The sequence below is a fragment of the Musca domestica genome, unplaced genomic scaffold (genome assembly GCF_030504385.1).
Source record: "Musca domestica strain aabys unplaced genomic scaffold, Musca_domestica.polishedcontigs.V.1.1 27, whole genome shotgun sequence".
NCBI classification, from domain to species: domain Eukaryota; kingdom Metazoa; phylum Arthropoda; class Insecta; order Diptera; family Muscidae; genus Musca; species Musca domestica.
Window position 1 is genome coordinate 9,565,796 of NW_026712286.1, and position 24,443 is coordinate 9,590,238.

At 30.4% G+C, this 24,443-nt stretch overlaps 1 protein-coding gene across 1 annotated transcript in view; it reads right to left on the reverse strand.

Moving 5' to 3' along the window:
- Positions 1–24,443, reverse strand: part of LOC109611893 (uncharacterized) — a 349,779-nt gene that overhangs the window by 324,562 nt on the left and 774 nt on the right. Inside the window, exon 2 of the mRNA XM_059124225.1 lies at positions 21,309–22,173. Coding sequence (XP_058980208.1) covers positions 21,309–21,405 — 97 coding nt within the window. The 5' untranslated portion in view covers positions 21,406–22,173. The remainder of the gene's footprint in view (positions 1–21,308; positions 22,174–24,443) is intronic.

The window sequence follows — 24,443 nt, forward strand, 5'->3', positions numbered from 1 at the left end:
CGTGAGCTAAACATATCGCAATATTCCATTCAGCAAATATTAAAAAATGATCTCGGGCGGGGTAAAGGCATTGAAATTCCAAAAAGTGCAAAAACCTACACCGCAACAGAAAGAAAATAGATTCAAAAGAGCTAAAGAGTGGGTTCGCTTGGCTGAAAGTGGTGAACTGCCGAATTTGGTTTTCTCCGATGAGAAAACATTCGTTCCAGCAGTTTGTAAACAAACAAAATGATCCTGTTTACTTGCCAAAGAGATCAGCTGAAAATGTGCGCCTTCGGCTGGCCACCAGAACTCAAGCGCGGGCCATGGTGATGGTGTGGGCCGCCATAACAGCCGATGGTCGCTCTACGCTCGTATTAATCGACCTTTTGGTCTTCTATGAGAAGACCACCTTCTGGTCTTCTATGAGAAGACCACCCTCTGGTCTTCCATGAGAAGACCACCCTCTGGTCTTCTATGAGAAGACCACCCTCTGGTCTTCCATGAGAAGACCACCCTCTGGTCTTCTATGAGAAGACCACCCTCTGGTCTTCTTCTATGAGAAGACCACCCTCTGGTCTTCTTCTATGAGAAGACCACCTTCTGGTCTTCTTTTATGAGAAGACCACCTTCTGGTCTTCTATGGGAAGACCACCTTCTGGTCTTCTATGGGAAGACCACCTTCTGGTCTTCTATGGGAAGACCACCTTCTGGTCTTCAATGAGAAGACCACCTTCTGGTCTTCTATGAGAAGACCACCTTCTGGTCTTCTATGGGAAGACCACCTTCTGGTCTTCAATGAGAAGACCACCTTCTGGTCTTCTATGGGAAGACCACCTTCTGGTCTTCAATGAGAAGACCACCTTCTGGTCTTCTATGGGAAGACCACCTTCTGGTCTTGTATGAGAAGACCACCTTCTGGTCTTCTATGAGAAGACCACCTTCTGGTCTTCTATGAGAAGACCACCTTCTGGTCTTCTATGAGAAGACCACCTTCTGGTCTTCTATGAGAAGACCACCTTCTGGTCTTCTATGAGAAGACCACCTTCTGGTCTTCCATGGGAAGACCACCTTCTGGTCTTCTATGAGAAGACCACCTTCTGGTCTTCCATGGGAAGACCACCTTCTGGTCTTCTATGAGAAGACCACCCTCTGGTCTTCTATGAGAAGACCACCTTCTGGTCTTCTATGAGAAGACCACCTTCTGGTCTTCTATGGGAAGACCACCTTCTGGTCTTCTATGAGAAGACCACATTCTGGTCTTCTATGAGAAGACCACATTCTGATCTTCATCTATGAGAAAACCACCTTCTGGTCTTCATCTATGAGAAGACCACCTTCTGGTCTTCTATGGGAAGACCACTTTCTGGTCTTCTATGGGAAGACCACTTTCTGGTCTTCTATGGGAAGACCACATTCTGGTCTTCTATGGGAAGACCACCTTCTGGTCTTCTATGGCAAGACCACCTTCTCTGGTCTTCTATGGCAAGACCACCTTCTCTGGTCTTCTATGGGAAGACCACCTTCTCTAGTCTTCTATGGGAAGACCACCTTCTGGTCTTCTATGAGAAGACCACCTTCTGGTCTTCTATGGCAAGACCACCTTCTCTGGTCTTCTATGGGAAGACCACCTTCTCTAGTCTTCTATGGGAAGACCACCTTCTGGTCTTCTATGAGAAGACCACCTTCTGGTCTTCTATGGCAAGACCACCTTCTAGTCTTCTATTAGAAGACCACCTTCTCTGTCTCAATCAATCACCTCAAGCAAGTGCTTCGCCGGGAATGGGCCAAAATAACGCAGAGCAACATTCGAGCAGCGTGTGACGATTTCATTGGCCGTTTGAAGGCCATAATTAGTGCCAAAGCTGACCAATTTGAACAAATCAAAACTTATTCTAAAATTTAATGCTATTTCCGACATTTTTTGCTTTCATTCGAAAGAGATTAAAAAAAACGGTATCCCGAAAAAACAAGCCATGCTGTTCTATTTAAAAAAAAAAAAAAAAATTAAAATTATGGCGTTTGACTTTGTTGTAGTTTTTTTTTATCGCACCCTGTATATATATTCTTATTTAGCATAAAATTCCATGTCGATGTTGATTGATGTCAATCCGTCTGTCCGCCTATGGAAGTCACTGTAGCTTCCGAACAAAATGAAGTAGGTTGATAAAATTTTACACAAACATATATTATGTCCGCAGGACGTTAGGTATTGAAAATGAGCCAAAACGTGGACTTAGTTTTTGTATGGCCCTCATATAACTGCACCTCCCGATATTCAGTATTTTGATGATTTTAGCGACATTGTTCATCGGAATTGTTTCAAATTTGGTATTTGAAGTTCGTAATGTATACTGCAGCCTGAGAGAGAAAATTGTCTGTGCAGGTCTAATCCTATATTCGGTATTTTAATGATTTTAGCTACATTATTCACCGATTTTTTTCATGTTTCGTATTAGAATATTGTAATTGCTTATGCCAAAACTTACCTATGCAGCTCAACGTCGTCGTATAGTCCCTAATATGACTTTTAAGATTTTAACAGAATTTTCAACGAATTTAATTTTTTTTTTGAAATTGCCAAATTTGTGCCATATGGTGGAGGGTATTTAAAGTTGGACCCGACCAAACTTATAGCTTTTTTTTTTTTTTTTTTTGGAAAAACCAATTTTTACTTCTTTTAGTAAAAAAATGTTTCTTTCTTAGTTCCCTTTAAAAATTATTATTTTTTATTTATTTTTTTATTTTTTATTTTTTTAATTTAAAGTCTTTAACCAATATTTTATGTTATTCTTCCATCTGCTGACCATAGCTTAAAGATTTTTTTTGTTTAAAAAAAAAAAAATATCTTCCACATCCTCTCTCTCTCTCTTCCCACAAATTAAGGGCATAATAAATTGTGCGCCTGCGCACAATAGCATCCCATGCTGTTTTTTATTGGCATTCTTAGTTCCCTTTAAAAATTATTATTTTTTATTTATTTATTTATTTTTTTTAATTTAAAATCTTTAACCAATATTTTATTTTATTCTTCCATCTGCTGATCATAGCCTCAAGTATTTTTTTTTTGTTTTCAAAAAAAAAAAAAATTGTCTTCCACATCCTCTCTCTCTCTCTCTCTCCCCACAAATTAAGCACATAATAAATTGTGCGCCTGCGCACAATAGCATCCCATGCTGTTTTTTATTGGCATTCATGACGTTCTCTAAAGGGATTATCGATTTTTGAAAAATTGCCTTTATTTTGTGAGATTTTTTTTTTTTGGAGATCATCTCCCCTCCGTCATGTTTGTTGGCTGTCATATTTCTTGGCTACCGGGCTATGCTACTGTGGGACAAAAATTTCTGGTTTTGTTTTTGTATTTTTCTTGGAGGAGATTTATGAACGACACAATCATCCAACCAAAGAAACAACAACATGACAACAAATTATTATTTGCTTGACTCCATAACTGACTAATGGTGGCGATATTTATGTGTTTGTGTATGTGTGCGACCAACCGGCCGGCCGGCATAATTTTGAGTCTGCTGATCGCCATAAATATTATATGGTGATTATTGTTTCCGAGTTGGTTGTTTTTTGAGTGTTTGAGTGTTTAACAATTCCACAAAGCCTTTGAATTATTTCTGTCGTTTTCCATTGTTTTGTTGTAACTCGTCGTCTTCTTCCACCACTTGCCGGTTAATTGATAAGGTCCAATGGGCATTAGAACCACTAGCAAAGAATTTTTTTTTTTGTTTTTGCATATCGCCGAAGAAACCTTACCACTCCCCTTCACCCTCCCTAATGTTTTATAAGAAATGGAGAAATTCAAGTTCCATGTCGTACGCTCGCGATATTAGCAAAACGTTGAGTAATAGCTTGCAAACGATATCATTTGAAATTAAATAATCAAATTGAGAAATAGTTATTTATTTGGATCAAGGGTGGGAGGGGGTAGACGACTCTGAGATACCCTGCGGACAAAGAGCTCTCTTTTAGAGAGAAAACAATTTACGAGCTTCCATTCGCAAAAAATCTCACCCAGAATACCTCTAGAGATAGAAGATCCTACAAAGGTCCCTAAGAGACTGAATACCTTCCAGAGGCCGTTTGGCGAAGGACTTTCCAGAGGTCCAAGATTAAAAATCTTCGAAAAAAAAAACATATTTTAAAAAATCAAATAAAAAATATATATTTTTTTTAATGTTTGGGAATATTAAAGAAACATTTTTAAAAAACCCACGTTTGTGGATCTTCGAAAGTAATAGTTAAAAAATATTTGGGGATCTTCAAAAATATGTATTTTTGTAAATACATGCCTCGAAAAGAGAATTTAACAATTGCGGATCTTCGCAAAATTTTTTTTTTTCAAATCAACGAAAAAAATATATATTTTTTTTAAATCCACCGTGCGGGTCTTCGAAAAAATATATATTTTTTAAAAATCCGCCGTTGTAAGTCTTCGAAAAAAATATATTTTTTTAAAAAATCCACCGTTGCGGGTCTTCGAAAAAATATATATTTTTTAAAAATCCGCCGTTGTAAGTCTTCGAAAAAAAATATTTTTTTTTAAAAATCCACCGTTGTGGATCTTCGATAATAATATGTGTTTTTAAAAAATCAACGCTTGTCCATAGTCGAAAAAAATATTTTTTTAAAAAATCCAAACTTGTCAATCTTTGATCCACGCTTTTTTTTAAATATATAATTTTTTTAAAAATCCACGCTTGTCAATCGCCAAAAAAAACTTTTTTTAAAAATATATTTTTTTAAAAACTCCACGCTTGTCAATTGTCGAAAAAAATACTTTTTTTTAAATATATTTTTTTTTAGAAAATCCACGTTTGTCAATCGTCGGAAAAAATCCACGCTTGTCAATTGTAGAAAAAAAAAAATATATTTTTTTAAATCCACGCTTGTCAATTGTCGAAAAAAAAATATTTTTTTAAATAATCCACGCTAGTCAATCTTCGAATTTTTTTTAAATCCACGCTTGTCAATCGTCGGAAAAAAATATTTTTTTTTTAAAATCCACGCTTGTCAATTGTCGTTTTTTTTTTAAATCCACGTTTGTCAATTGTCGATTTTTTTTTTTAAATCCACGCTTGTCAATTGTCGATTTTTATTTTTTTTTAAAAATCCACGCTTGTCAATTGTCGAATTTTTTTTTTTTTTAAATCCACGTTTGTCAATTGTCGATTTTTTTTTTTTAAATCCACGCTTGTCAATTGTCGATTTTTATTTTTTTTTTAAAAATCCACGCTTGTCAATTGTCGATTTTTTTTTTTAAATCCACGCTTGTCAATTGTCGATTTTTATTTTTTTTTTAAAAATCCACGCTTGTCAATTGTCGAATTTTTTTTTTTTTAAATCCACGCTTGTCAATTGTCGAATTTTTTTTTTAAAAATTCCACGCTTGTCAATTGTCGATTTTTTTTTTTTTTTTAAAATCCATGCTAGTCAATTGTCGAATTTTTTTTTAAAAAATCCACGCTTGTCAGTTGTCGAATTTTTTTTTAAAAAATCCACGCTTGTCGATTGTCGATTTTTTTTTAAATCCACGTTTGTCAATTGTCGAATTTTTTTTTAAAAAATCCACGCTTGTCAGTTGTCGAATTTTTTTTTAAAAAATCCACGCTTGTCGATTGTCGATTTTTTTTTTTAAATCCACGTTTGTCAATTGTCGAATTTTTTTTTTAAAAATCCACGCTTGTCATCGTCAAAAAAAATATAATTTTTAAAAAATCCACCATTGTCAATCGTCGGAAAAAAATATTTTTTTAAAATCCACGTTTGTCAATTGTCGATTTTTTTTTTAAAAATCCACGCTTGTCAATTGTCGATTTTTTTTTTTTTAAATCCACGCTTGTCAATTGTCGATTTTTTTTTTTAAAAATCCACGCTTGTCAATTGTCGAATTTTTTTTTTTTAAAAATTCCACGCTTGTCAATTGTCGAATTTTTTTTAAAAAATCCACGCTTGTCAGTTGTCGAATTTTTTTTAAAAAATCCACGCTTGTCAATTGTCGAATTTTTTTTTTTTAAAAATTCCACGCTTGTCAATTGTCGAATTTTTTTTAAAAAATCCACGCTTGTCAGTTGTCGAATTTTTTTTAAATCCTCGTTTGTCAATTGTCGAATTTTTTTTTTAAAAATCCACGCTTGTCATCGTCAAAAAAAATATAATTTTTAAAAAATCCACCATTGTCAATCGTCGGAAAAAAATATTTTTTTAAAAAAATCCAGGCTTGTCAATTGTCGATTTTTTTTTTTTAAATCCACGTTTGTCAATTGTCGATTTTTTTTTTAAAAATCCACGCTTGTCAATTGTCGATTTTTTTTTAAAAATCCACGCTTGTCAATTGTCGATTTTTTTTTTAAAAATCCACGCTTGTCAATTGTCGATTTTTTTTTTAAATCCACGTTTGTCAATTGTAGAATTTTTTTTTTTTTTAAATCCACGCTTGTCATCGTCAAAAAAAATATAATTTTTAAAAAATCCACCATTGTCAATCGTCGAAAAAAAAAATATTCTTTTAAAAATCCACGCTTGTCAATCGCCAGAAAAAGTATTTTTTTTTTAAAAATCCACGTTTGCCAATCGTAGGAAAAAATATTTTTTTTTTTAAATTCTAGCTTGGCAATCGAGGGAAAAAATATTTTTTTAAAAAATCCACGTTTGCCAATCGTAGGAAAAAAAATTTTTTTTTTTAAATTCACGCTTGGAAATCGAGGAAAAAAATATTTTTTTTAAAAAATCCACGTTTGTCAGTCGTCGAAAAAAATATTAAAAAACAAATTATTAAAAAATCCACGTTTGTCAATCGCCGAAAAAAATATTTTTATATTTTAAAAAATCCACGCTTGTGGATACTGGAAGAAAATTATTTTTTAGAAAATCGACTTTTGTGGATCTTCGTAAATAATATTTTTTAAAAAATCCACGACTTTGGATCTTCGAAAAAAATAAAGATCCAATCTTGTGAATCTTCGAAAAATATATTTTTTAAAAAAATCCACGGCTTCGAAAAAATTGTATTTTAAAAAAATCCACGACTTCGAAAAAAATATTTTTTTTTAAAAAAAATCCACGACTTTGGTTATTCGAAAAAAAATAAAAATCCAAGCTTGTGAATCTTCAAAAAAATAATTTTTTAAAAAATCCACGCTAGTCAATCTTCGAAAAAATTATTTTTTTTAAAAATCCACGCCAGGAATAGCCGAAAAAAATATTATTTTAAAGAATGTATTTTTTTAAAAATCCACGCTTGTCAATCGTAGGAAAAAATATTTTTTTAAAAAATCCACGCCAGGAATAGCCGAAAAAAAATATTATTTTAAAGAATGTATTTTTTAAAAAATCCACGTTTGTCAGTCGTCGAAAAAAATATTAAAAAACAAATTATTAAAAAATCCACGTTTGTCAATCGCTGAAAAAAAAATATTTTTATATTTTAAAAAATCCACGCTTGTGGATATTGGAAGAAAATTATTTTTTAGAAAATCGACTTTTGTGGATCTTCGTAAATAATATTTTTAAAAAAATCCACGACTTTGGATCTTCGAAAAAAATAAAGATCCAATCTTGTGAATCTTCGAAAAATATATTTTTTAAAAAATCCACGGCTTCGAAAAAATTGTATTTTAAAAAAATCCACGACTTCGAAAAAAATATTTTTTTTTTAAAAAAATCCACGACTTTGGTTATTCGAAAAAAAATAAAAATCCAAGCTTGTGAATCTTCAAAAAAATAATTTTTTAAAAAATCCACGACTTTGGATCTTCAAAAAATATATTTATTAAAAATTCCACGGCTTCGAAATAAATTATTTTTAAAAAATCCACGACTTTGGATCTTCGAAAAAATATATTTTTTAAAAAATCCACGGCTTCCAAAAAAAATAATTTTTAAAAAATCCACGGCTTCAAAAAAAATATTTTTTTAAAAAATCCCCGACTTCGAAAAAAATTATGTTTCATAAAAAATCCCCGACTTCGAAAAAAATTATGTTTCATAAAAAATCCCCGACTTCGAAAAAAATTATGTTTCATAAAAAATCCACGACTTCGAAAAATATATTTTTTAAAAAAATCCACGACTTCGAAAAAAATTATTTTTTAAAAAACTTAAACTGCAAATTTCGAAAAAATATTTTTTAAAAAATCCATTACTTTGAATCTTTGAAAAAATATTTTAAAAATCCAAGCTTGAGAATCTTCGACATAAAATATTTAAAAAATAAACGCTTGTGGATCTTTGAAAAAAAATTAGAAAATCAACGATTTTTTGATCTTCGAAAAAAAATATTTTTTTAGAAAATCCACGTTTTTTGATCTTCGAAAAAAAATATTTTTTTTAAAATCTACGTTTTTTGATCTTCCAAAAAAATATTTTTAGAGAAAATCAACGTTTGTAGATATTCGAAAAAAAATTAAAAAAAATCACTTTTTTGGATCTTCGAAGAAATATTTTTTTAGAAAATCAATGTTTGGGGATCTTCGAAAAAAAAATTTCAAAAATCTACATATTTGGATCTTCGAAACAATATTTTTTAGAAATTTCATGTTTGTGGATCTTCGAAAAATATCTTTTTTTTTTAAATCTATGCCTGTTGATCTTCTAAAAAAGAGTTTCCATTTCCATGTTTCATGTTTCCTCTTGCCCCGACTGTAGGGTGTCCCGCCGTCTCATTTGTTGTCGTTCATACAAATTATTTGCAATGTATGTCAAACGCTGTGATTTAATTCCCGGCACGATGCCGCTGCGTGTGGGTGTGTAAATTCAGCTACATTTATGGCATTGTGTTTGGAATTCAATTGACGACACTCCAGTGTTTCGACGTAATTTGCGTGAGCTGTGCCGTGCTTTTTGTTGCTGTTGCTAGTTTGCTTGATTGCTATGCCGAGGAAAGGGAAATTGTTAATCATAATAAGTAAAACAAACAAAAACCGGACAATAACAACAACTTATGTTACGGTTACGTTAAATAGAGCAGCACTATTTTGGGTCTCAAATTTTTTTCAGATTTTTTTTTTTTTTTCTTGAATGACAAAGTTTTAAAAATTAAAATTATTGTTACTGTGTCACCGTGTGTGTGTTTTTTTTTTTGCTGCCAATTTCCGTAGTAACAAATGAACCGGCATTTTTGTGTTGTTGTTTTTTTATGGTTCTGAGTGCAAAAAACTTCAGTTTGCGGTTTTATGAATGAATTCGTTACGTCTGTTCTAACTGCTGATAAACGCATATTTTCAAATCTAAAAAAAAAAATTTTTTTTTTTTTATTGTTTCTAATGGCCAATGAAACAAGTGTTCTGTCATGAATTTTATCGGCCATCGAAATTATGAACAGGCCACCGGAAGTTCAAAGGGATGTTGGCATGGGAAGTGGTGATAACAACGGTTAAAAACGTGTCTTGGAGGTTTTCGATTTAATATTATTTTTAAAGAAATTAATTGGATAATTCTTAACATGTGCTTCAAATTGTAAATGGTTTTTTGTTCAATAAGGTTCAAAACATATGAATTTTCAATAAAAACAGACATTAAAAAAAAATCAAAATTGTGAATATTTAATTTCAAAGCCCACAAACATGGACTTAAAAAACTAATTTTTCAGGATTTTTAAAACAATATATTTTTCAGGGACTTATCAGACTTGGATTTTTAAATAAAAATATTTTTTCAGGGACTTATCAAACGTGGAATTAAAAAAAAAAATATTTCAGGGACTTATCAAACGTGGTTTTTTAAAAAAAAAAATATTTTTTTTTTTCAGGCGTGGATTTTTAAAAAAAGTATTTTTTTTTTCAGGGAAATATCAAACGTGGATTTAAAAAAAAAATATTTCAGGAACATATCAATAGTGGATGTTTAAAAAAATATTTTTTTCAGGGACTTATCAAACGTTGTTTTTTAAAAAAAAATATTTTTTTAGGGATTTATCAAACGAGGATTTTTAAAAAAATATTTTTTTCAGGGACTTATCAAACGAGGATTTTAAAAAAAAATATTTTTTTCAGGGACTTATCAAACTAGGACTTTTAAAAAAAATATTTTTTTCAGGGACTTATCAAACGTGGATTTTTAAAAAAATATTTTTTTAGGGACTTAACAAACATGAATTTTTAAAAAAATATTTTTTTCAAGGACTTATCAGATGTGGATTTTTAAAAAATATATATTTGTCAGGGACTTAAACGTCGATTTTTAAAAAATATTTTTTCAGGGACTTATCAAACGAGGATTTATAAAAAAAAATATTTTTTTCAGGGACTTATCAAACGTGGATTTTTAAAAAAAAATATTTTTTTTTTCAGGGACTTAACAAACATGAATTTTCAAAAAAAATATTTTTTTCAAGGACTTATCAGATGTGGATTTTTAAAAAAATATACTTGTCAGGGACTTAAACGTCGATTTTTAAAAAAAATATTTTTTCAGGGACTTATCAAACGAGGATTTATAAAAAAAAAATTATAAAAAAATATTTTTTCAGGGACTTATCAAACGAGGATTTTCAAAAAAATAATTTTTTCAGGGACTTATCAAACGTGGATTTTTAAGAAAATATTTTTTTTAGGGACGTATTAAACGTGGATTTATAAAAAAAATATTTTTTTCAGGGACTTATCAGACGTGGATTTTTTAAAAAAATATATTTTTTCAGGGACTTTCCAGAAGTGGATTTTAAAAAAAATATATTTTTTGGGGACTTTTCAGACGTGGATTTAAAAAAAAATATTTTTTTCAGGGACTTATCCAACGTGGATTTTTAAAAAAATATTTTTTTCAGGGACTTATCCAACGTGGGTTTTTAAAAAAATATTTTTTTAGGGATCTATCCAACGTGGATTTTTTAAAAAAAATATTTTTTTAGGGACTTTTCAGACGTGGATTTATAAAAAAATAAATTTTTTAAGGACTTTCCACACGTGGATTTTTAAAAAAATATATTTTTTTCAGGGACTTATCAAACGTGGATTTAATTTTTTTTTCAGATACAGGTTGAGATGATAAAACTGCAACCAAGTTCAGACTGCTGTCATTTTTAAGCCACTCATCCGACAGCAGTTAAAATTATTCCAGTGACAGCTCATTTTATTGTTTACAAGCGTACAAAAGCATTTTGGTGGAAATTTTCCAGAAAAAAGCTATTCGTGATGGAATCACAGTCTGAAATTGGTTGCAGTTTTTTCATCTCACCCTGTATATCTAAAATGCACGGTTTCCACGGAAAGGTGTTGAAGAGAGGTGGAATGTGTCTTCTTTTGTAGATCTACCTACTTTCATAATCTAATGAATTCCACCCGTAATTATTTTTTTCTGTTGCACTATGTTGTAATTTATATTTGGCTGTTATTAATATTTTTATTTTGAGTCAATTTTAATTATTTATTTTTTTATTTTTTATATTTTTAATTTTTTTTATTTTTTATTTTTATTTTTTTTTTTAAATTATGTCTAACATTTTGTTCCACTTTCATTTCACCAGAAAATGAAACCAAAACCCCTAGAGCAACAAAGAAAAAAAAACTTCCACACATACCTGCCGAATGAATCACTCGCCCATGCACACAGTGGCGGAATGATGGTGATCCACACTTGATCAAATAAAAAAAAAGCGGAACAACAAATAAAATAACTTCATAATAATGCGCAAATAGAAACAAATTCCTCCTGCAATTGACAAAAGGCAGAGCATCAGATAGCTATTCGCAAAAAAATAAGCAAAACCCTCTTGGCATGGGCCAGACTAAAAAAATTGCATTATTTGTTTTTAAAGGGAGAGAAGGTAGAGAGATTGTTATAAAATCGCCAGAAAAAATAGGCAGACGTAGCAGATGAGTCACTGGCTGTGGTGGTAATACATACAGTGCCACTGGGTGTCATTCGGAACAGATGTTTTGCTGGGATTGTGAAATTTCTGTTGCTGCTGTTGCCGCCGCCTCACTTCATTATTTTCCTTTGAAGTTAATTTTATTTCAATCACTGGGTCGCTGATTTAGCTTCTGCCTAGATAGGTGTTTTAATTTTATTCTTCTTCTTCCTCTGTTCTTTAGAATCCGAAAGTAGAGCACATATGTTGGTCTTTTGTTTATCGGAATGATTGGTGGCCATAGGTGTGTGAACAATATTTGGTTTATAAATTTTTTGAGTTTTTTTTTCGAAAAAAATTGGAATTTTTTTTCGGTTGTGCAGCATTATTGGGAAGAGAATTTAAATTAAAACAAGTAAAAAAAACTGTAAGTTCGGCCGGGTCGAACTTTGAACAACCTCCAACATTTGTAAGGAAATTTCAAAAAACTTCCGGAAACTACCACTTATATGAAAGATTATGGAGACAATACGAAGACGTGGACCTGCGCAGAAAATTTTCAACCATAGGCAGTAGTACCCACTATAAACTTCAAATACCAAATTTGAAACAATTCCGGTGAATAATATCGCTAAAATCATCAAAATACCGAATATCGGGGGGTACCGTTATATGGGGGCTATACGAAGACGTGGACCTGCACAGACAATTTTCTGTCTTAGGCTGTAGTATCCGTTTCGACTTTCAAATATCAAATTTGAAACAATTCCGGTAAATAATGTCACTAAAGTCATCAAAATACCGAATATCGGGAGGTGACATCATATGGGGGCTATACGAAGACGTGGACCTGTACAGCCAATTTTCTGTATTAGGCTGAAGTATCTATTTCGAACTTCAAATACCAAATTTGAAAAAAATTCCGGTGAATAATGTCGCTAAAATCATCAAAATACCGAATATCGGGAGGTAACGTTATATGGGGGCTATACGAAGATGTGGACCTGCACAGACAATATTCTGTCTTAGGCTGTAGTATCCATTGCGAAATTCAAATACCAAATTTGAAAGAATTCCGGTGAATAATGTCGCCTAAATCACCAAAATACCGAATATCGGGAGGTACCATTACATGGGCGCTATACGAAGACGTGCACCAACACAGACAATTTTCTGTCATAGGCTGTAGTACTCATTACGAACTTCAGGTACCAAATTTGAAACAATTCCGGTGATTAATGTCGCCTAAATCACCAAAATACCGAATATCGGGAGGTACCATTATATGGGGGCTATACGAAGACGTAGATCTACATCACCCATTTTCAATACCAAAAGTCCTGCAGCCATAATACACATTTGAGTAAAATTTTATCAATCTACTTCATTTCGTTCGGAAGCTAGAGTGATTTCCACAGACGGACGGACATCGAACAGCAAGGCTTCTTCGGACAGTGGTGGCTCTCTGATACCACCTCCCCCCTCCCACCACCATCCATGCCACCACCAATTGAGGTGAAAGATCCCTCCGAGACCCAGCACTTTTTGGATCCCTATGAGCAGGCCAAGACGGCGCGCATTGGTAAGTGGAGATGGCCACCAAGAGGGTGGTCCCCTGTTTGAGACGGAGGAGGATTTCTTTGCCTTCAAAATGCGTCAGCAACAGAGAAAGAATACCCCACCAGTTCCATTTGCATAGCAACAATGGTTCATTGAATGGCTCTGCAATGGAATGGAAGGAGTTTTAGGTCCATGATGGAAATTCCAAGAGCCCTTCACCGGTGGTTTCCATGCCGGTACATACCACCCAAGTTCTAAATCGACATAGCATATTATGCCGATCAAGAATATATACACTTTGTGGGGTCTAAAATGTATATTTAGAGGTGTTACAAACGGAATGACAAATTTAATATATCCTCCATATTATGGTGGAGGGTATAATATTCCCATGAACCATAAAAAAATTGAGGAATTTTCAATTTTTTCATTTTTTTTTTTATTTATTTTTTTTTTTTTTTTTTGGGTGTGGAGGAGAGTCTAATTTTTTAGAGTTTTTTTAGGGTTGGCTAAAAATCTAAAAGAAAAAAAAAAAAAATAAAAAAAATAAATTTAAATATCAAAATTTTAAATATCACACATTTCTGATCCCTGATTTAATGCCCCCAAATTAAAGGTATTGCCCCAAATGGCATGCCATCTTTTTGTAATCTCACCGCCAGTAGCAGAAATTTAAAATCAAAAAATTTATTCATTCATTTTTTTTTTTTTTGAGGGGGCCCTCCCTCCACAAATTACTACCAACAATTTAATTCATATAAATTAACATATGTTTCAAAAAAAATTTTTTTTTCTTCGTGGCTGCCCACCCACATCACGTGAGCAAAAACAAAAAACTACGTCATAATCTCCTCAACGAGAGAATACCCCAATAGACAAAAAAAATGTATGACACACATATCGTTACGCACACACTCTCTCACCACATAAAACGGGGGGCAAAAAAACAATAACAACAAATTAATAACAAAATTTATAATTAAATTTCATGAACATGAAAGCAGAAAAAAAAACAATAACAACAACTTGTGAAGATCACGGCGATCATAAATAAATAAATTTTTGGCGTAATTTTCTCTTGGAATAATGGCCGTCGTATAATAAAGAAGATATTTAAATTATGATTTTTATTAACATTATATTTATAAACAAAATAATTTTTATTAACAGAAAAGAAGAAAATTATTAATTTTAGAAAAAAAAAAAAAGAAAACATTTGAGATTTTTTTTAAAGAACTACTAAAAATGCAATGAGGAGTTTGAAAATCAGATAATAAAAAATAATTATTTTGATTAATTTTCTTTTTCTCTTGGAATTATGGCCGAATAATAAAAAAAAAACACATTTAAATTATGATTTTTATTAACAATATATTTATAAACAAAATAATTTATTAACAAAGAAAAAAATATAGATTTTTATAAGGACTCATTAAAATGCAATGATGAGTTTTGAAATTGATTCCCAGAAATCTTTAAGGAATTTAATAAAAAAAAATCGTAAAAAAAATTGAAATTATTTTCAAATATCCAAAAGAAGTAATTTTTAAAGGATTTAAAAAAATCTTAAAATTTTTTTAAATCATTTCCAAAGATCCACAAGAGAAAATTAGGGAGATTTTGTAAAAATATTGATTTCAATATTAATTGATTTAATGATATCTTACCATTAAATGGCTGATTTCATCAAAATTTAATAGAGATTTTAAACATATGTATATTTTTGTAATTATTTTGTTTATATTTAACAATTTAATTTTTTTATTATTTTTATTTAATTTAATTTAATTTTTAATAAAAATATATTTTCGGGTAAAAATTTAAGAATCCGTCTTCTAACACTAAAAATCAAAAACTATTAGCTGTTTTTGGCGAAGTTTGTGAGAGAATACAGAGTGATATTAAACACTGCAACCAATTTCAGACTGCTGTCATTTCTAAGCCATTCGTCCGACAGCTGTTAAAATTATTCCAGTGACAGCTCATTATATCGTTTACAAGCCGGACAAAAGCATTTTGGTGAGAATTTTTCAGGAAAAAAGTTATTCGTGATGGAGTGCAAGCGTGATAGTGTGATTTCTTTATATTTCGCTGGAAAATCACAAGTGGCTAACGTTAGAGCACTCCAGCATTTAAATGTGAATAAGTCATTTGTGTTTCGTACCATCGCTCATTACCTCGTTACCGTGATATTGGTCGCGTATGCCGACTAAATCACGAATTAAACAAAAAAATCCAATAACCTAACAACCATGGATTTTTTAAATAATATATGTTTTTACAAAGACTCACTAAACGCTGAATTTTAAATGATTTTTTTCCAATAACTTATCAACCGTGGATTTTTTAAAAAATATTTTTTTCCAATAACCTATCAACCGTGTTTTTTTTTAAAAATATTTTTTTACAAAGACACTCTAAACCAGAATTTTTTTTTGCTTGACATACACTTAATTTTTTGGTTTTTAAAAATTATTTTTTTAATAATTGATTTTTTAAAATTTATTTTTTTCAAAGGACCACTAAAAATGTAATTTTATATATTTTTATTATTATTTGTTTTTTGCCAAGGACCTATCAAACATGATTTTTTTTTTGCCAGATAGGTCCAAGCATAGATTTTTATAGATTTTTTTAAGGACCGTTGATTTTCTAAATATTATTTTTTTAAAGGCCTACTAAAAATGTAATTTTATATTTTTTTTTGCCACGGACATATCAAACATTGGACTTTAAAGACATTTTTCCAAGGACTTAACAACCGTGGATTTTTTAAAACAAATTTTTTTTCAAGGACGTACCAAGTTTGGAATATTAAAGAATTTTTTTCCAAGGCCCTGTCAAATGTTGATTTTTTAAAATGTTTTTTTTTATAAACCCAGTAAACGTGGATTTTTTAAAAAACCCATCAATTGTGCATTACAAAAAAAAATGTTTTTTTCATGAACCCACTAAACGTGGATTTTAATTTTTTTTAAATATATATTTTTTAAGTTATTATATTTATGTTTTTTTAAAATAAATTTTTTTCAAGGACTGAACAAACGTGGATTTCTAAATTTTTATTTTTTTCAAAGACGTTGATTTTTTAATTTTTTTTTACAAGGACCCTTTATTATATTCCAAAGACCCATCAAACGTGTATTTAAAAAATTAATGAAAAACAAATTAAACGTGGATTTTTTAAAGAATATTTTTTGTCAAGGAAGTAGACGGAAGAAAACAGCAACATCAGCAGAAACGGTTTGAAAAGTAAAAAAGCGATTAGAAAACCCGTATCCATTTCGAACTACAAATACCAAATTTGAAACAATTCCGATGAATAACGCCGCTAAAATAATCAAAATAAAAATTGTCAATGTTGGTCCAGGCCTTCGCACAACTCCGATATAACGGTACCTCCCAATATTCGGTATTTTGATGATTTTAGCGTCATTATTCACCAGCATTTTTTCAAATTACGTATTTAGAGTTCCTAATGGAAACTACAGTCTGTGAAAGAAAATTGTCTATGCAGGTCCAGGTCTCCGTACAGCCCCTATATAACTGTACTTCCCGATATTCGATTTTTTTTAAGGTTTGCATTTAAATATTGTAATGGCTTATGACGAATGTTACCTATGCAGGTCCATATCGTAGTATTATATATTTATACTAAATATTTTTTTCGAGTGGTTTATTTTTTCTACAAATTAAGAAATAACAAAAATTTTTGCAAAAAATTTTCTTATATCCAATAGTTTCCTTAAAGTGTATTTTTTATTTAGTTTTATTATTTATAATGAATTTTAAAATCAATAAATTTAAATATTTAAGAATATTATAATATTTTATTGAATAAAATTGTAAAAAATAGAAAAAATAAATTAAACTAAATAAATATAATTAAAAATTATATTTATATAAATTATTATAAAATAAACCAAAGTAAATGTATTTTAAAGTTAATATTAGAAAGAAATTATATAAATAAAATTTCAATTAAATAAAAAACCAATAAACACGTTTATTATAACTTATATTTTTCTTCGAGTCGATTTTTTTTTGATATAAAATTTAAAAGTTTTTTTATTTATTATTTTTTTTTTTTAATATCACAATATATATCTAGTGTACATTTTTTATTACTATTAATTTCCTTCGAGTTTATATTTTTAGCAATTGTTGGATTTTAAAATAATTTCTGTAATTTTTTTCATGAATTTAAAGTATTTTTTGCAGATAATATATAATTGCAACCAATATTTTTCTTCGAGTGTATAATGAATGAATTTTATCTATTCAAGCAAATAGTTCATAAAAATATTTTTGTGCGTTGTTTTTTTTTTTTTTTTTGCAAAATATTGCGAAATCATGTTAGGTTGAAAAAAAAGAATACCTCATATCAGTGACGTTGCCCCATCGAAGAAATATTTCTGGAATGTGTTTTCAAACAAGAAGTGGAATACGGGAAATCTGTTTCAAAACAACAACGAAATGTTGGTGTTTGGTTTTGAATGAAATAATTTTATTTTTCGCAAAATATTTTTCATGAATGAAATTGAAATTTAAATGTTTTCAATTGTTTTCGTTTTTGTTATTTTCTTTTTCTTTTGTTAATACATTTCCCCAACTTGATTACTTGAATAATTTATTTGCTATCTTTCCGAAGTCATTTAAATGATTATTTATCTGACAGCAGCAACAACAACAAACAAGTGCAAAATTAGCAACTGAAGCGTAATAAAAATTTGTGTTTTGTTTTTTTTTCTTGATTTTTTTGCCACTTTTGTTTTGCTCTTGTATTTTGGCCCACATATCTTTCCTCCCTTGTAGGTGCATGAAAATATCTGCACAGAAAAGAGATGAAATTCCTTCAAATCAGACGTAAACTCTAAAAATAACAATTCAACAAAGCGCTAAGGTGAAATTGTGTTTTTATTTTTTTTTTATTTTATTTTTTCTTCTATTGTTTGCAAACAAACAAAGCGCAAACACACACACAAAATTTCAGCAACAATGCCAATATTTGATGTTTGAAGAAAGAAAAAAAAAAACAAAACAAAACACGATAAAATAGATAAACGTTAAATAAACAAAACAAAATCAGAAGAAAAAAACAAATAATAAAAATAATAAACAAATATTGTCAGGTAAGGAAGGCATGAAAGGTAAGACTCTAAGAAAAATATATTGGCATGTCGATCAGGGAGCAACCATCCACCCCAGGTGTTGAAGGAGGAAATAAGGGATTTAAGTTTGAAAAATGGAAAATATTTTTTTATTTTGGAAATTTTATAAATATTTACGAATCAAACAAAAATAAATGATTCGAATTTTTGGTTGACCATCAATCAGTGCTCGACCATGAAAAAATATTTTTTTTTTTGGTAATTAATTTTTTTTAAATCGCAATTTTAATACTCTACCCTCTTAAAACAAATGTTTGTAATAAACAAAAAATTTTTTTCGAGTGTATATCTGAACATTTTTATAACCTACACCACAAGGTGGTCAGGGTATTATGTCTTTGTGCATTTGTTTGTAACAGGCAAACGGAAACGAGAAAGACCCATAGTTCCTTTTGATGACCTGCATAGAATCACATTCTGAGTCGATTTATGCATGTCCGTCCGTCCATCAGGTACAGTTCGCATTTAATGCCCTATCCAGATGGAATTTTGCACAAATCATTTGTTTGGCCCAAGGACGAATCCTATTGAAATTGGAGATAATCGGTAAAAATTTAGATAAAGCTCCCACATATATCTTCGTCCGATTTGCCTTTTATTGTGCACCAAACGTGTAATATTCGCCCGAATAGTATGGAATTTTGCACACACAACTAAATTAGGCCTGAAAAGAAGTATGCCAAATTTGATCGAAATCGGTTCAGATATAGCTATAGCTCCCATATATATTGTTCATCCGATTTGTTATTTTTGTCCTCCGCAGCCGTAATATGCACTCCGTAACAACGATATTCAGGGAAATATATCAAATACAGCTCAGAAATACATTTGCTAAATTTTATCGACAACGGTTCAGATTTGGATATAGCTCCCATATATATAACTTCGTCCGATTTACTTTTTATTGTGCACCAAACGTCTAATATTTGTCCAAATGGGATGGAATTTGGCACATGCGACCGAATTGAGTTTAAAAGCTAGTATGTCAAATTTGGTGAAGATCGGTTCACATATAGCTATAGCTCCCATATATATTGTTCATCCGATTTGTTATATTTTTTAACCACATCCGTAATATGCACTCCGTAACAACGATATTCAGGGAAATATATCAAATACAGCTCAAATCTAGCTTCCGAACGAATTAAAGTAGATCGATAAAACTTTGCTCCAATGAATGTTATGTCTGCAGGACTTTTGGTATTGAAAATGGGCCATGTAGGTCCACGATTTGGTATAGCTCCCATATAATGGTACCTTCCGATATTCGGTATTTTGATGATTTTAGCGACATTATTTACCGGAATTGTTTCAAATTTGGTATTTGAAGTCCGAAATGGATACTTCAGCCTAAGACAGAATATTGTCTGTGCAGCTGCACGTCTTCGTATAGCCCTCATATTACGATACCTTGCGATATTCAGTATTTTGATGATTTTAGCGAAATTATTCATCGGAATTATTTCAAATTTTGGTATTTGAAGTTCGAAATGGATACTTCAGCCTAAGACAGAATATTGTCTGTGGAGCTGCACGTCTTCGTAAAGCCTCCTTATAACGGTATCTGTCGATATTGGGTATTTTGATGATTTTAGCGATATTATTCATCAGAATTGTTTTAAATTTGGTATTTAAAGTTCGTAATGGATGCTTCAGCCTAAGACAGAATATTGTCTGTGCAGCTACACGTTTTCGCATAGCCCCCATATAACGATACCTCCCTATATTCGGTATTTTAATGATTTTAGACACATTTTTCACCGGAATTATTTAAAATTTGGTATTTGAAATTCGTAATGGATACTACAGCCTATGACAGAAAATTGTCTGTGCAGATCCACCTCTTCGTAAAACCCCCATATAACGTACCTCCCGATATTTGGTATTTTGCTGATTTTAGCGACATTTTTTTACCTGAATTATTTCAAATTTTGTATTTGAAGTTCGAAATGGATACTTCAGCCTAAGACGGAAAATTGTTTATCCACGTCCACGTCTTCGTATATCCCTCATATAACGGTACCTTCTGATATTCGGTATTTTAATGATTTTTGCGACATTTTTTACCGGAATTATTTCAAATTTTGTATTTGAAGTTCGAAATGGATACTTCAGCCTAAGACAGAAAATTTTCCTCGCAGGTCTACGTCTTCGTAAAGCCTCCTTATAACGGTATCTGCCGATATTTGGTATTTTGATGGTTATAGAGATATTATTTACCAGAATTGTTTGAAATTTGGTATTTTAATTCCGTAATGGGTACTTCAGCCTTTGAGAGAAAATTGTCTGCACAGGTCCACGTCTTCGTATAGTCCCCATGTAACGGTACCTCCTGATATTCGGTATTTTAATTATTTTATGGACATTTTTTACCAGAATGATTTTAAATTTAATATACGAAGTTCGTAATGGATACTACAGCCTATGACGGAAAATTGTCTGCGCAGGTCCACGTCTTCGTATAGCCCCCATATAACGGTACTTCCCGATATTCGGTATTTTAATTTTATCGACATTATAACCGATTTTTTTTTGAAGTTTCGCATTCGAATATTGTAATGGCTTATGACAAATGTTACCTACGCAGGTTCATGTCGTCGTATAGACACTAATGTAATAGCTACCTTCGGTATTTTTAAGATTTCAACAGAATTTTTTAGAAATTAGATTTTATTTATTTTTTTTTTGAGTCAATTTTTTTTTTTATTTTATTTTATTTTTTTTTTTTGGAAATTAAAATTTAAAATTTTAAAAAATTTAAATTTGTTCCGAAATAAAAAAACTCTCTTTTCACTACATACCTGTTTGTATTGCATTTGTTGCCGTTGGCATAAATATGGCCAGGGTCAGCATGATGGCCATGACGCCATTCCAATAGAAAATGCGCTTGGGATTCATGATGACGTTGATGGTTCCTCTGTTGAAATCTTCGAATCTGTCTTTTAACAAATTTTGAACAAAACGATTTATTAGCCAAAGAACACACAAAACGAAGACAAATTCCAAATATGTTTTGCGATTGTCTGCCGGTTGTAGATTTTGTAGGCTAAAATGATTTTACAAAAGCTTCTAGTCGGCTACCAGCGAAAAACAAAATGCAGACACGCACACACACACACACACTCGAAGAATAAAATTAATGACCCAGCGTTTAAGCGAAAGTATCCTTGGCTATTAACGATGAATATTGGCCCCTTAAACAGAAAGATGGTGGTGGAGAGAAGCAGAAGAGGCAGCAGCCAGAGCAGATGACAATAATGCCGGTGATTCGAATGCTGGCAGACTGGCTGGCCGGCCAGCTGGTAGGTTGGTTGAGGTTGTTTGTTTGATGTGATGTGTTGGCTCTTCTTGTATTAGATACAGGGGGTCTTCTTTTTCGTCTTTTTCGTCTTTTTTTTTTTTTTTTTTTTTTTTTTTGATGGCTTATAAACGCCCCCAAGCTTTTTTTTTGTCTTCAATAGATTAATGGGTTGAATTTTTTACAGAACATTTAAGGCGATTATAATTTTTTTCTTTATTATTTTTTAATTTTCTTTTGCTTCTTTTTCCATTAAATGTTGCAAATTAATTTGTTTGTTAAAATATACAATTTTTTTTTTATTTTTTTTGTATTAATTTTACGAGGTTTTATTCATCATTTCTTTTTTTAAATTCCGAACTATGGAGCTTCAAAGAAATAAATAAAAAAATAAATTTTAAAAACTGTGAAAAATTTTTAAATTTAATTTTTGTTATATTTTAGAGCGCGCAGCGGTCTCAAGGTAAAAGAGATTAAGTCCATTTTTGTTAGTTTAAATGAATTTTTAAAATGTTAAAAAATAAAAATATAAATAATTATTGAAACCAAAAAAAAATATTAAAATTATAAATTAATATTCAAAATAAAAAAAATATAAAAAAATTTAAAACTATAAAAATATTAAAAATATAAAAAAATAATAAAAATATCAAAAAAATAATAAAAGAGATTAAGTCCATTTTTGTTCGTTTAAATAAATTTTAAAAATATTAAAAAATAAAAATACAAAAAAATATTGAAACCATAAAAAATATTAAAAATATATTTTTAAAATTAATAATAAAAAATATTAAAATTATAAAAAATATAAAAAAATAAAAAAAAGAGATTAAGTCCATTTTTGTTCGATTAAATAAATTTTAAAAATATTAAAATATAAAAATATAAATAAATATTGAAACCAAAATAAAAAAATTTTAATTATATATTTATAACATCCAAAAAAAAAATAAAATATTAAAACTATAAAAAAATAAAAATATCAAAAAATAATAAAAAAAAATAAAAAAAAGAATATTTTGCAACTTCAACACAAAATGCGTGGATTTTTAGAATTTTTCGAAGATTTTTGTGTAGAGTTTTTCAAAAAAAAAAAAAAAAAACAGTAAAGAAAGTCCTAAAATCCAGAATAAAAAAATATTTAATATATAATTAAATATTCAAAATAAAAATATTAAAAAATAAAAAATAAAAAAAATATTGAAACCATAAAAAATATTAAAAATATATTTTTAAAATTAAAAATAAAAAATATTAAAACTATAAAAAATATAAACAAATAAAAGAGATTAAGTCCATTTTTGTTCGTTTAAATACATTTTAAATATATTAAAAAATAAAAATATAAATAAATATTGAAACCAAAATAAAAAAATATTAAATATATAATTAAATATTCAAAATAAAAAAAATAAAAATATAAAATCTATCAAAAAATAATAAAAAAAATTAGAAAAAAATAAAAAAGCATATTTTGCAACTTCAACACAAAATGCGTGGTCGGGCGGGGCCGACTTTATGACACCCTACACCACTTTGCTAATTTAGTAGAGCTCCACATAATAATTAAAAGTTTTTATGGGAGAATTCAATCATACACCCTAGGTATGATTATAATTATAATTTAAAGTTCAAAGGACTAAATATGCCGAAGCTTTTGTATCTATCTTAAATTCGGACCTGTATTGCCCATTTGGTGCACAATTAATTTGAAATCGGGAGCTATATCCAAATCGGAACCGATCTCCATAAAATTTGGCAAAAATATTTCTGAGCTGTATTTGATATATTTCCCCAAATATTGTTGTTACAGAGTGCATATTACGGCTGCGGAGGACAAAAATAACAAATCGGATGATCGGATATATATGGGAGCTATAGCTATATCTGAACCGATTTCCATCAAATTTGACATACTAGCTTCTAGATTCAATTCGGTGGTATGTGCCAAATTTCATCCCATTTGGGCAAATATTAGACGTTTGGTGCACAATCAAAGGTAAATCGGACGAAGTTATATATGGGAGCCGATATCCAAATCTGAACCGATCTCCATAAAATTTAGCAAATGTATTTCTGACCTGTATTTGATATATTTCCCCAAATATTGTTGCTACAGGGTGCATACTACGGCTGCGGAGGACAAAAATAAAAAAATCGGATGAACAATATATATGGGAGCTATAGCTATATCTAAACCGATTTCGATCAAATTTGACATACTTATTTTCAGGCCTAATTTGGTTGTATGTGCAAAATTCCATACTATTCGGGCTGATATTACTGTGAACTGTATGAAGATTTATAAAAGTACATGAACAGACGGACATACGGACGGACAGACGGACGGACGGACAGACGGACGGACGGACATGCATAAATCGACTCAGAATGTGATTCTATGCAGATCATCAAAAGGAACTATGAGTCCTTGAAAGCAAGGTTGGCACAAAAAAATACCAGAGTGTCGATCACCTCAAGCATGGTCGCTTCGCCGGGAATCGGCCAAAATACCGCAGAGCAACATTCGGGCAGCGTGTGACGGTTTCATTGGCCGTTTGAAGGCCATAATTAGTGCCATAGGGGACCAATTCGAACAAATCTAAAATTGTTTTTTTTTTTTTTAAATAATTCAAAA